Below are 13,604 nucleotides of genomic sequence, written 5' to 3' on the forward strand. Positions count from 1 at the left end.
CATTGAGTTGCGTTCAGTTCATCGTTCGCATAAAAGTGAACGTGTTCATTGAACGCGTTCTTTTGCGTTCGTTCATTCACAACACTGCAAATGAGACGATTCAAACGTAAAAAAACATATGAAAATTGTAAATAAAATGAAATGTAAATTCAATCTGATTAATCTTCTGGGGAGCAATCATGTGATAGTACTGACAAACATTCATATAAAGGATTAGGTAGTTTGTTTTTTTATCAGTTTCGAAGAATCTTTATAAGGTGACAATTATTTTGTATATATTCCGACTCTTGGAGTGGCTCTCAAACTGTGGTGAGTATGATCAAATTATTTTTAAAATTAAATATTTTTTCTGTTATGAGACCAAGTGCTTTATAAATAACTGCTCACCTCCACCTTTGGGGGGCGCTCAAGGGCCCGGGTCTAAAGTGAAGTCATGAGGCTCCAGCCAATCAGATCGCAGGAAAGCGAGGCATAGTTTCCTGCCTGATGAACGAAAACACAGCTGAAGACTGAAAGGCGAAGAGAAGAAGCGGAGATTTACGAACTATTCACCGTCGCAGCTTTCTCACGTTCATCTGTAATTTACCGTAAGTTGCACTTCGGTGGGTTTTCCAAATCGCATGTCGTGATTACAAGCGAAGACGAGAGGAACATGTCGGTCTGCGGCTCAGGGTCACACCGGGGGCCGCTGTCTGCTGCTGATGCTAAAGCTAACTGACTGTGTGTGTGTGTTCGATGCCCGGGCAACCGGCTCAAGATGGACAGAGAACACATGATCACGAACCACATCTCTAAAGGCTTCTCCGTCTCATTCCTGGCTTCTATTATCTCCTCATAAAGACGATAACCGCCAGGAGCAGTGAAGTTAGCTTAGCGGGATTCAAATGTAAAATATAGCTTGCTAGCTGTGTTAGCCTGGATGATCGCGTTTATGTTGAACTTCTCATAATGACAGGCTGATAGTCAAGTTTAACTAACTCTGTTAACTTCAGTTTATCCACAATTATGATAAGATATTTAAAAACGTTGATAATATTTTATTGCTCGTGGTATTCTTGTCAGTGATGGGAAGTACAAATTACTTAAGTACTAAATACTTTAAGGTTCAGTGTGTAGGATGTAGGTGAAATGGATCTATATTAGGAATATAAAATAATCCTAATGATGTTTTCACAGTGTGTAATATCTAAATTGTACCTTTTATATTTAAATACTTTATATTTACATCAGGAGTAGGTCCTCTCTTTTTTACAGTAGCTCAGAATGGAAAAACTAAACACCTTTTGAGTTTTTATGACAACTGAAGGTTACCACAGGACAGGTTCTCTTTCGGATTTGCACAGGGAGGGAGGGTGCGGGGTATTCAGCTACAACATGCAACTTCAACGCTAGATGTCACACAGTTTTACACACTAAACCTTTAACTGCATGTAAGGGTTAGGTGCTTGAACTTAACATGAATATTTCAATTTTATTCCTCTTTGTAGAGTAGGATACTACCTCTGGCTTTTTGTATGCATGGTCTTTGTAGCTAAATATAGAGCTTGATCATATTGGATTACCTGATTAAATTAAGTTAATTTAATCACTTGATAGATTATAAAAATGTTGCAAAAATCTTTACAGTATTTATATATTTTACGTATATTAATCACCTGAAAAAATGTCTGGACAATATGGCCAAAAATTGTATTAAGATATAAATGTACATATCAATAACAATAGCTATCCCCATTCATGTCACTAAATTATTTCCTTTAATTGTAATGACTGATTTTTGAATGTTGTGGTTTTAAACTTCTCTGCATCGGCAGTGTATCATAAACACTTGGAAAAATATACAACATGTTACAAATCTGAGGTTGTTTGGTAATGTTACACCTCCTCACTGTGCTTGTACAACACATCAACAATACATATGATTATTTTACGTATTCAACTTTTATATTATTGACAGAGATATGACCAGTCAAAGTCAGGAAGTCAAGAAAAAGAATTACGCAATTAGCTTAACTAGTTTATCAGTTTTCTAAATCTTGATTTACTTGTGGCATTCGATTCACTACTTTAACCGTTTTTAAGTTGTTGCTACTGTTTTTTTTTAACATATGCTCCAACTAATCACAAATTTTTACCCCATGTGTTGGCAGTGAGACAGACATGACATCTGTTTGCTGAACTGGTCCGCCTTAAGCCACAGCTAGCACCAAACATTGGTGTGCAACTTCCCAGCGAATCCGACTGATCCGCCCCCATCACCATGGAAACAGAAACGGTACGATTACTTCCTACTGTTTAACTTAAAAAAGTATGTATTGATATTAATTATACTCTTACAGCACATGTAGTGACTGACGGTGTTATATCTTTCACAGGAAGTCATTCCTATCTGGCAGAATAAGCCCCATGGATCCACCCGTAGTGTTGTCAGAAGAATAGGTTCTACTCTCCCACTCAAACCTCCACAAAGAGCATGTTTCCAGGTACATATATCCAATCTGACCCCTTTTTAATAGCAATAAACGGATATAAACATCTTAACGTGGACATTAACTTGTGTCTTTTTGCAATAGGAACTACCAGGCCTACCCTCTCTTCGGCCTATGACTGGCCCTATGGTTCCTACCTTGGCAGATATAGCCTGGATTGTTGCAGATGAAGAGGAGACCTATGCTCGAGTACGGTGTGTAAATAGTTAATTACTACACCTTGTTGTAGCGCCATTTCACCTTTCCCTACCTGCACTATTCCAGACTTTTCAAATTATCAGGTTCGTATTTTCAGGAACTATGGTAGTCCAGAAGTGTTTGATTGCATCACTGTACAAATTGACCAAATCAAGTAAGCGCTGGGGCTTTTCAGGGCAGCAGGCCGAAAGAAAGAAGCATCAGAGGAGATACAGCACAAAGTATACACTGTACTCAGTTCTATTTATTTTGATTCGGCTCAATGACACCAACCTTCTGTTTTCAGGAGCGACTCACGCCCTCTAAAGCATGAATGGCGGCCCACGCCCCTGCTGGTGCTCCACAGGAACTCATCTGTGCCCAACTTCCGCCGTGAGGGCAAAAGAATGGAGGGACTGAAGAAGCCCGGGGCCACGGCGCTAAATCGAACAACAGCCCTGCAGGACGAGCTCACCAGACTCCGATCACAGATTGCCAAGATTGTGTCAAGCGATTCTGGTATGTGGCAGACTGGTTACTTATCTAACTTAACCATCTCCTTACTCATAAAGCTGCTTTGAGTAATATAGATTTAGGATTGCTTTACTGTGGCTAGGTGAGTGTGTCAGTAACTTCTCGTGGCTGTGATCCTTGGTGGCCAAGTCAGCTGCCTTGATTCTCCTTAAGCTCTTTGGTACTAAGATGCCGTGGTATCAGTTTGTAGGTCAGTGACTTAAGATAATCTCTCGTTCTGTGGAGGCTGTTATTCCTTGAATATTTCAACAGGAACGCAATGAGAAGGTATCATATTATTGGACTCGGAGGAGAGGTACTCTAAACAGAAATTATAGATAGAAACAGTTTCACCATTTTAGACTCAAAATGTTTGCAGTAACACTGTCCCACCCCAACCCGATTTATTAATAACAGAGCCACTTATTTCCCTCCTCTGCTTTGCTGGTTTATTTCAGGCTCCAACCCCATAACTCCTGACCTGCTCTCCCCCGACGACACGAGTATGAGCTTCTCCATGGCGCCTTTTGAGACAGCATCCTTCCCGCCGGCTGCCACAGCTGCTGCCTCCTTTGTCATCAGTGACGTCACAGAGGAGGAAGAAGAGGAGGACGATGAGGAAGATGATAAAGATGTGGTCTCTGTGGTGTCAGAGCTGGTCCCTGACCCACCTGCTTCCATGACGACATCAGCCACCTTTGACCTGGACAGGCCCAGCATGGACTTCCGGGAGGCTGAAGAGGACACGGTGTCGCTGTCAAAGTCCACCAGCTTTGCTGACGTGATGGACATTCTGAAGGACATGAACCGCATGAAGATGAGCAAAGACAGGTAAGTGTTGCTACTGAGTGCAACACCCCAAAGCCTTGGCTTAATTAGTGGTTTTTATAGCATTAGATAAAACAATTAGCTGAAAAAACACTTTGAAACACATCTAACTTGGAGGGGGCTGGCCTTATGACCCATGCTGTATCCAGCCACCAGGGGGCGTTCATGATAATTTGGCTTTATTTTTGGGGAGCTAACCTCCAGCTAGCTGCAGCTTCATATTAACATGCCGATACAAAAGTTGCAAGAAAATTAATTGGCATATTGCTCTTAATGTCATTAAAATAATATTTAGCAATCTCATATAACTGGATTATTATTTAGAATCGTGAGAGCATTTTGTTGATGCTGAACAGTTCTAAAGTCATCATGTGTTTTCTGCTGCTTGTCATGGTAGGTACAACAGAGGCTGTACGTCCCTGAGAGAGGAGGACTCTGCAATTCTGATCTCAGAGGCTTTGAGGAAAAAGTTTGTCTTGAAGGAAGAAGATTCAGCTGCTGGGAATCGGAAGTAGCTCGATCGCATGTTTTCCATCACCACCCGATCCTGCTGTCAATGTAAGTCAGGACAGGACAATTGAGTTTTTATTTATCTTCTGAGTTGTTTTTTTTTATAAATTTTTTTGTAATTTGTAACTGACGGTTGCTGTTTTCAGTGCTAAACTGTTGAAGCTCACTTGTGGTTTCTTAGTTGCCGTTCTGCTTTGTTTCCCCTCTCCCTCATTAATTTTAGGCCTTTGCCTGTGGAGTATGTACCCATGGATCCACAACCTTACTCCTCAAACCCAAGGCAATAGCTGTCCGCCAGAGATAAGACAACAAAACACTTTGTCCCAGACTTTCACAACCAAATGTGAACTTCACAGTGCAGTACGAGGGGGAACAGTCCGCTCCTGATAACAATAATCTGTTTCAGCACTGCATCACATACTGCATTTATTGTAATTCCCCCTGGGAAAAAAGGCTTATGCTCAAACCTATTTTCAATAACGACTCAACAGACTGGTGCCAGTGCTGTCCAGTAACGTGGTCATTGCAAATATGGGGTGTCGTGTCATAAAACGGTGCTGAAGGATGCGCTGAAAGATGCAAATAGCAAATCGTTTTTTTTTCAGTTGAGTCCTCTAAAATACTTGAACCTATTTCTCCAGAGGAAACCAGTCTAATGCACTTGCAGAGATGTAGTGCATCTTATTGACCGTGTGTGAGGAAATATAAGTGATATTATATTGCTGAGTTTCCAAATGTGCACAGCATCGTGTGCGTTGCTTGTTCCACTGCACCTCTTATGCCTGTCTGCTTGTGTGTGAATAGCAAATAGAGTGACAGTCACTCAAACTACAGGGCACTGATGATATAGTTTGAAGTGGGAACTCTGTTGTGTATAAATCAATGGATGTGATTTAACAGTGCGCCCTCCTGTGTTTGCATCTTTTTTTGTATTTCCAGTACAGGCAACAATGGATACAAGCATCTGCAGGTCTTTTATATAGTAACTTTCTCTTGGGTTTAAAACATGCTAATTGGTAGATGAGACCACTTTGAAGATGTTCCTTACGTGACATCAGAGAGGGGATTTCTAGTTTGAGCAGAGATAACTAAGCTATATGTAGAGGCGCGATCACACGTACACAAATGTGACGAAGTGACAAACCTTCACCTTCCTTTCACTTGCAGTCTGCCCAGATCTGTGCGAGTGAGGGGGTGAATAAAACATGTGTGGCTTCGTGTGGGCTTCAGCTTTAGTGATCCATGATATTCTCTCTGCATTTGTGACAGTGCCCATTAGCAGTTTTCAGAATGAACTCTGTGAAATGTCTGGAGAAAGTGTGTCCGGACTTTTTCAGACGTTGCCTTTTCTCTTATGAAGAACGCAGGAGGAGATTGTGTGAGTCAGATGCTCTCGAATCCCATTGTCTTTCCAACTTGTTGTCTTTGGTGGCGTCTTCTACCTGAATGGCACTTCATTTTCATCATAAGATAATTGTATTATCAAATATTTTTGTGTGTCACTCTCACTCTGACATTTTTCAGACATTTTACTGGGGGGCTGGTAGGGAAAGTTCCAGAAAATGTCCGGAACAACTGACTTTGACAGTGTGTTCTCGCACGCAGCCCCCTTGCAAAACTTGTCCGGATATCAGTGCATGTCTGAAAGCAGCTTTACAAAGCTTTCATATCAGTGTGTTTTGTGTGTGTGTGTGAGTGTGTCACAATGACTGTTGTTGTTGACGCCTTACCACAGATCTATTGCCTGTTTCAATGCCTCATTTTATTCCCTTATTAGCTCCAAGTGCCAAGGGTTTGTTTTAATCAGCCCCCCCTTCAACGCCTGAGCCTTTTTCGTTTTATTCCTGAATGTGCCCTCCATTTCCACATGTCTTCTTCCGAACAATGAACCACTTTGTTAAGAATCAGCTGCGAGTGTTTATTTATTGTTAAAAAATTACAACTCACAAAAAACCTTCTTGCTGTTTTGTCCGATTTACTTCAACCCATGTCACTCCTGTTTCATTTATCATGTGTTTTCCTACACGACTGAGAATCGTATAGTTTAGTTTTGCAGTGTGAAAAGTAATTACTTATGTATGTGTTGTGCAAGAAGGTGCCCATCTGTGTATCATTGTATTCCGTGAAGTTCTCATTTTGTTTTGTCTTGCTGGAATTTAACTTCAACAATTCTCCTGAATAATTCCTCAGTTCATTTCCCGATCAGTCAAAGTGGAGAAAGTTAATAACCGATGAGCTGAAACAGATAATTCAAGTTTAAATTTGTTCATCCTATATCCTGTGCTTGGGATGGTGGAAGTTGCCCAACAACCGCAACCAGTTGCATCTCTGTTCCAGATCAAGAACTGAAGGGAAAATTGAGGATTGACTGTTTCTGTGTCACTTTGAGCATTTGGCACCATCGTACCTCTGTAGGTTTCAACCCACCACCTGTATGTTATTGTTTTTTTTATTATGTATGGACTTGTAAATAAAGATGGGCTGAAGTTTTGAAACTATGACTGTTGCCTTTCAGATCAGCGTGCAGTAAGACATGTGTCCAGTGTGGGGCAGTGCAGGCAAACAAACTTGGTTTAAGCTATTTACTTTTGCCATATGAAATACTGAGCACCTTTTATTCCTCTCAAAACTACGACATCCACCACACATGGAAGACAAGAATTTGTGGAAATTAAGAAACTGTTCTGTCATCTCAAGATTTGTGTGTATATAATATTTAAGTTTCATGCCACTTAATGCTTCAGCTTCACAGCATTTCAGATACAAATATTTTACTTAAGTACATGACGTGTTACTGATAATCATTTGTAATGTAGTTCAGTTTTGAATCCTGTGTTTACGCATAACACAGTATGCTATATTGTGATAAAATTACTTTGATCCAATTTTATTACTTTACCACCTTACTGAATGATCACATTTTCTACATGAAATATCATTAAAGTTACTAATAACATAGTTAAGTTAAGAATAAAGTTCCATAAAAGGAGAACATTCAGATCAATACAAATACCTCAATACAAATACCTCAACGTAGTACTCGGCTTCCTGCTGCAACCTCAGCCAACATCCACCATCCAGCCATTATGTGCCTGGAATAACCAGCCTTCTCACATCGCGTCACACCACAATCCTAATCTCGAAATGACTGTTAATTCCCTGTCATTTCCTTTCCCAAGACGACGTGGCCCCTCAGTGAGTCACTGTCTATTTCCTGTGCGAGTCCTTGGCCTACTTTGTCCCTCTTCACCCCCGTGATGGACTTCCTGCCTATTTTAGATACAGGGAGATGTCTGTGGAGAGATCCATTAATAGGGCTCAGTGTCAAAATGAGGCTCTGTTATAACTATAAATACTGCTACTTAGTTCAAAGTGACATTGACACGTTTTCATTACTACGAGGCTAAAAAAAGAAAATTCAAAGCAGGTTAACACACGTTTGAATCAACAGTTTCTGGACGTTCCCTGCAGCAGTTAACAGGTTTCTCAGAACCAGGCTGTTGACTGTGGAATAAAAATTGGTGTCTAAGTAAAATATAAAGTAAAATGAAATAAAAAATCAGGTTGTATGCATTCACACTGGAGTGATGTGATGAATCAAAAAACTTAAAACCAGACTTTGACTTTAACCTCAATTACTTGAGGCTTAAATTAGTCTTTCTTAAGTGGGAATGACTCAAATTAAGCCTAAATATAAAATGTAAACCATTTTTCTCCAGTTATTTGGCCTTGAGTCAGTGTTTAAAGATTAAAAAATTGTAAATGTGGTGATGATGTCAGAGAAACTGGAAACCTATAACAACAGATTTCTTTGGCCACAACACTTTCAGAGTCACATTTTAAATCGAACTTGAGTTGTTCGCTTAAACATCCAACAGTTATTGATGTAAAAATTGCTGTTGTGTCTCTGGCCAGATGATTTTTCATTATATTGTAGCCCTGACTTTCATCACCTCCAACCAGTGAGGGACAGGAGCCATTGTTAAGCTCCACTTTGTTCACCAACCTTGCTAATTTGCTACATGTGCTATGGGGAGGTCGCCATAGACACTAGTTTTAGAACTCAACTTATCTGAGAAATATAGAGAAATTAACCTGGGTCAAAAAAGCATTAATCAGTATGTTAACTTGTCTGGAAAGGGCTTGCAGTATTTCTAAATTCCTGTACTCCGGTTAGGCAAACACCATCACACATTAAAAAATGATACAATGTGTGGTGAAGGGACTTAATTAGGATGAACAGGGGACATGTTGGACGTCACTTAAGACTGAACATTCAATCAAAACTATGACTTTCTGGATGTGTCTCTTCAGCAAAGCCTACGTCGTTTGGCACCGAACTCCGGTCACGCTCCCTCTGTGTGATAAGTGGCAGCGAAGCAGCAAACGCCCCAAGAGGTAGACGATCTGTCATCCTGACCATTTGGCGAGGCTCCTCCATCTCCCTGAACCTCAGAGCCTTTCATCACTGTCTCCTTACGTGACTGAGAGCTCTTCATAGGGAGGCTTGTCATTGGAAACAGAAACGTCCCACTAATGACCCAGATGTTTTTCCCATGATGACCAGAGGCTGTCAGGTTTCAAGCCTGTTTGTTACTTGAAAGATATGATTAAAAGAATTGCTTTTCGGTTTCTTGTCGTGGAGCCGGAATCATCTCGGGCCATCTGGATGGATGGAGTTTGACTCCTGGTCAGAAACATTGTCAGGGTTTCTGGTTTTGATTAATCCGTCTGACAAATGTGTCAAGCAGTGCCGCGGCAGGGAGGGTAAATCTGAGCTGAAGCAAAATCAAGGCAAGACAGTCGATCGCTCTCGAGCAGGTGTTACAGAGAGCGTGTCACATTAGGTTTTATTTATTGGCACAGTTGCAGCCTTCTGGGAGGGACAGGAAATGCTTTCATGTATTATTCATATCTCAAAATTATCACCTGATTCAAAACAAAAGTTAGTAGCTAACTTTCATGGCGTGCTCACGAGATCCCACCCATCAACATCCATTTGACTATGACATCTTATAGGTACAGACACATTTGAATACACGAGATGAATACGTTCTAATGCTTCATGCACAGAACATACTCTGGTTTTAATGTCTGCGATTAAGGACCATGTTTTATGATGAATAAATAATTTACCGGATCAGGCCATTTCCTTTTATATTCGATATTTCTACCATAAGAACATTCATTCATATGTGGGATTGTTCGGCCTCTGCAGACCTTCGTGCTCTACTGAGATCCATTCTACTTTCAATTGTGATTTCTGTTGATTCAAAGGAGTTTTTGGAAAATCATCCCTACACCACCTTTTCTGAATAGAGCTCAAAATGTTCTATTCAATTGTTCAGCTCATTACTTTCACATGAGAGGAAGAGGACAGTGGGAACGTAATAAGAGCTCCCCTCTTCATCCAAATTCATGTTCTCATCATCCTCTTCACTGGACAGATAACCTCCTCCAGTAACAGGGTCCAACACGGTTGATGTGGGATTTACCTTTAACAGTGGCAGGAATATGTCACGTGTTCACAAGCCTCAGTTTGACCTCACACCAACTTTGACGAGGACGAAACATTTCACCTTGGTTGTGAAATAAAACAAGGTTTTTCCCGGAATGTGTAAAACATGGAAACAGCTTCTGCGTGTTTCGTCTGCGTGTTCACATCGAGTGTCGTCTCCCATGTCGTGTCGTAGCAACGGCCAGCTGCACCAAGCTTTGACTGAGTGGATGACAAAGGTCTTTGGGAACACAAGCGTTGCATCTGCCCCTGACACCCACCCACCGATCCACCCACCCATCGATCCACCCACCCTCCCTCCAGTGTTGCCCACGCGTCCGCCCACGTCATCAAGACACAAAGCTAACACTTATGAGTCACAACAGGAGCCGTTCCTGACGAGCGGCTGCGTGGCCATTGAAGTCCCTCTGCCGGTTCTATTTTGGGGTCTTTGGAGTGTCTCTAATTTGTTTGCGTACTTGCCCTCTTGCTTTGTGATGCAAATTGTGCGGTGACGTCGCAACGTAACAAGGAGCTAAACCTGTTGCTGCTGTTTCAGCGATGGGTTTGAATGTTTTTCGATATAAAAAGCTACAAATAAACTCTTCGGTTTTGTTTAACGCTGACAAATTCTATAGTTGGACATTTTGGGAAATGCTTTTAGTTTGTATTTAAAGTAACGTGCGTGTAGGATAGAAGTGCTACATGGGAAAAAGGAGGAGAGGAATGGCGTAATGAGGAGGCAGACGATGCTGATGGGATCTCTATCAGGACAGGGCAGCACCCTGATGTCTGTGGTGTGTTCAAATGTATCATTTTACAACATTAAGTGGGGCAAGTCGTCATCACGACCTTGTTTTAGCAGGCCAGCTCCTCGTGGCTGACAGCATTCATCAGCTACCTCAGACGGAAAATATCAAACAGATCAGCTCTAATTATTATAGGTTAATTCAAAAATATACAGAAAGAAAGAAATAAGATACCAGGTATGAGGCTGTTTAAAAGGGAGACGGATGCACAGTACAGGTGGAGGTGGAGTGGGGAACATTCTCCTTTTCTTTCCTTTCCTCCTCGTTCTCTTTCCCGCTGATCTCACACGTCACGTTTTGATAAGAAATTGATAAGAGCTGGTTAATGAGTCCCAGATGGTCCCACTGTAATTATGGCCCATGTGGCAGTCACTTATAAATAATTCAGTAGATGAAGGAAAAAACAAAAACAGAGGCACCAGTATTCGCTCCGAGTACTTATGCATCGATGATACATTTAGAGTTTACATTGTGGATTTCTAAAATACTGTTGGTCAAAACAAATGGAAATCTAAGATGAGAGCTGGTCAAATGTTAAGAAAATATCACTGATGATTTTACAGTTGATGATCTTTCTTAGCTGATTAAGTTTATTAAGACAGTTATGGACCAATATACCCAAATATGTGAGATAAATTATGAAGCTACTAGAAATTATTAATGTCTCCCAGGCCTGGTTAACCTGTCAAATGGAAAAAGAAAAACAAGCCCCACCCAAACACACATTTATAATTTCATTTTTTTTTATATTATGAAACAATAACGACATCAAGTCACCACAGCTGGGAAAAAACATTAGAGAGAAAACCACATAAGGCCCTGAAGATATCTGCCTTACCTGGTTTCATGGTTCGAATTACAATAGAGCTAAGGGGAACTGGGCTGCCCAAGAAAGGCCATGATAACCTAGTTTGAGATATTCATTATACATATATATATGAATATTTATTTATTTATACAGGCCACAGACTTAGATTTTCTCTGAAATGAGGTTCCTGAAATAAATAATAGCAATAAAAATATGTCAGTGTGTGTTTTTTGCTCGTTTAAAAACCATTTTCAAACATGTCTCCACTAATTGACACAATGCTGTGTCTGTTCCTGCTGTAGTCATCCATGCGTCACGGCACTGCCGACAAATCCTACACAGTTTAACGTTACATCGCATCTTGAGCTTCTCACTGAGTTGCTGCAGCCTCGATATTTAAATGGTAAATCATTAAGTGAGGAGACAGGGATCCTATTCAGTATCTAATTAAACCCACATAGCAAAATGGTTTTGGCCCAGATTTGGCAGACACTGTCATCCGGCCCACGTACCGCGTTGAATGATGGCATTGGGGCAGCTGCTCCTCATTGCCAGATTTATGCCACAAGTAAACCACAGCAATACCTCTTGTCATCCAAAGGTGCCAAAGGTGGCTCCGATACGTTTTGTGCTGTTTGTGCCATACTCACCATTTACCACATGGGCCACTTCAGGTTCACATCCAGATTACACTTTTCCTAGAGCATCGCATGTTTACCAAAAAACTGCCCACATTCGTTTAGGGACTATTGGGCCCAATTGCTATTTCACAAAAGGGCCACTGCAGTCTCACGTTCCAATTTTGTCGAGGTCACAAGGTGGCGCTCCCCAGAAAGCCCCTGTGTAATTCAAACACTGCCTGATTGGCGCTCCAGCCTCAAATGACTCAAGTCAGTGAAGCCATTTTAGAATGAATTTGTGGTTTCCCACCTTGCATATTAATCTTCAGCTCCTCACTGTACATCGTTATGGATAAATCTGAGTGTAGTGCTCGAACAGCTACAAGCTGAGATGAAACAGCTCGTGAATAAAGTATGATTGTAACAGATGAAAGAGAGGAATGTGTGAAAACCATGGAAACGGCTTCGAGTGTGTCGTCATCATTTGCACGTTTCGCTTTAAAGACTGACCGTGGGTATTGCATTCTAATTGCATCTGATTGGCAGAGCTGCAGTGTTCATAGATACAGTGAGGAAGCGTCATCAAGTGCACAACGAGGGAGAAACATACATACAAATCAAAGACAGAGGGGCTGAGAGCTAACTCCCTTCTTACTACAGGAACTGGCATGGCAACCAATAAGGCCGAGCTAGCCAATGCCTTATGGGGATTAACAGCACGGTTGGAGCCCATCTTTAATAAATCAGATTTCTTGGCTGAACCAACCCATGGCATAAATAAATCATCTCACTTCGGACCAACTGTGTGGATAAAAAAACAAACAATTCCACAAGAACTACATAAGAAGGACTTTTGCTCTATTCTTCGTATACAGTGGCTGAAATATCTTTGAGGGACACACACATTTTAGTCTTTTAATGTCATTTTTATATCATGTTTATCCAAGACTGTCAAGTACTGATAAATGGTGGACTGACGTTGTCTTAGAGATTCACTTCTCTGTGAGACGTCCCTAACTGTCTCCTTCAGAGGATCTGTTCTACAACCTAGACTGTGAAGACCGACATCGACAACAAATTCAGTGATATAACCAAAACCAACCATGAATTGATGTAACCACTATTGCCTGTGTATCAGAGCCTGATTGACCAATCGGAATGAGAACAAAATAAATACAGCACTGGTTTCTCTCATGTCACTCTGCTTATGACTTTTTCTAATGGAAAATGTAATTTTGAACATTAGTTTCCTCTGGTACAAATGTATATATATATAGTAGTTATTATATATATGCCAATTAATAGCATGCTATACAAGTGTTCTTTTTGTATACCATATCTGCCTTCATACGT

At 40.9% G+C, this 13,604-nt stretch overlaps 1 protein-coding gene across 2 annotated transcripts; it reads left to right on the forward strand.

The window, feature by feature from the left end:
* Nucleotides 1-459: 459 nt before the first annotated feature.
* Nucleotides 460-5,097, forward strand: mtfr1l (mitochondrial fission regulator 1-like). 2 transcript variants are annotated; one of them, XM_053434242.1, is made up of 8 exons: nucleotides 460-587; nucleotides 2,151-2,275; nucleotides 2,376-2,483; nucleotides 2,574-2,683; nucleotides 2,974-3,185; nucleotides 3,638-4,010; nucleotides 4,405-4,565; nucleotides 4,741-5,097. In XM_053434242.1, the coding sequence occupies exons 2-7, from the start codon at nucleotides 2,261-2,263 to the stop codon at nucleotides 4,520-4,522; spliced, it is 936 nt and encodes a 311-aa protein (XP_053290217.1). In that variant the 5' UTR covers nucleotides 460-587; nucleotides 2,151-2,260; the 3' UTR covers nucleotides 4,523-4,565; nucleotides 4,741-5,097. The 2 variants fall into 2 exon arrangements, with proteins under 2 accessions (XP_053290217.1, XP_053290218.1); XM_053434243.1 differs by having other exon boundaries at nucleotides 464-587; nucleotides 2,148-2,275.
* The last annotated feature ends 8,507 nt before the right edge of the window (nucleotides 5,098-13,604 follow it).

Source organism: Pleuronectes platessa, chromosome 11 (assembly GCF_947347685.1).
Source record: "Pleuronectes platessa chromosome 11, fPlePla1.1, whole genome shotgun sequence".
Classification (NCBI taxonomy): Eukaryota; Metazoa; Chordata; class Actinopteri; order Pleuronectiformes; family Pleuronectidae; genus Pleuronectes; species Pleuronectes platessa.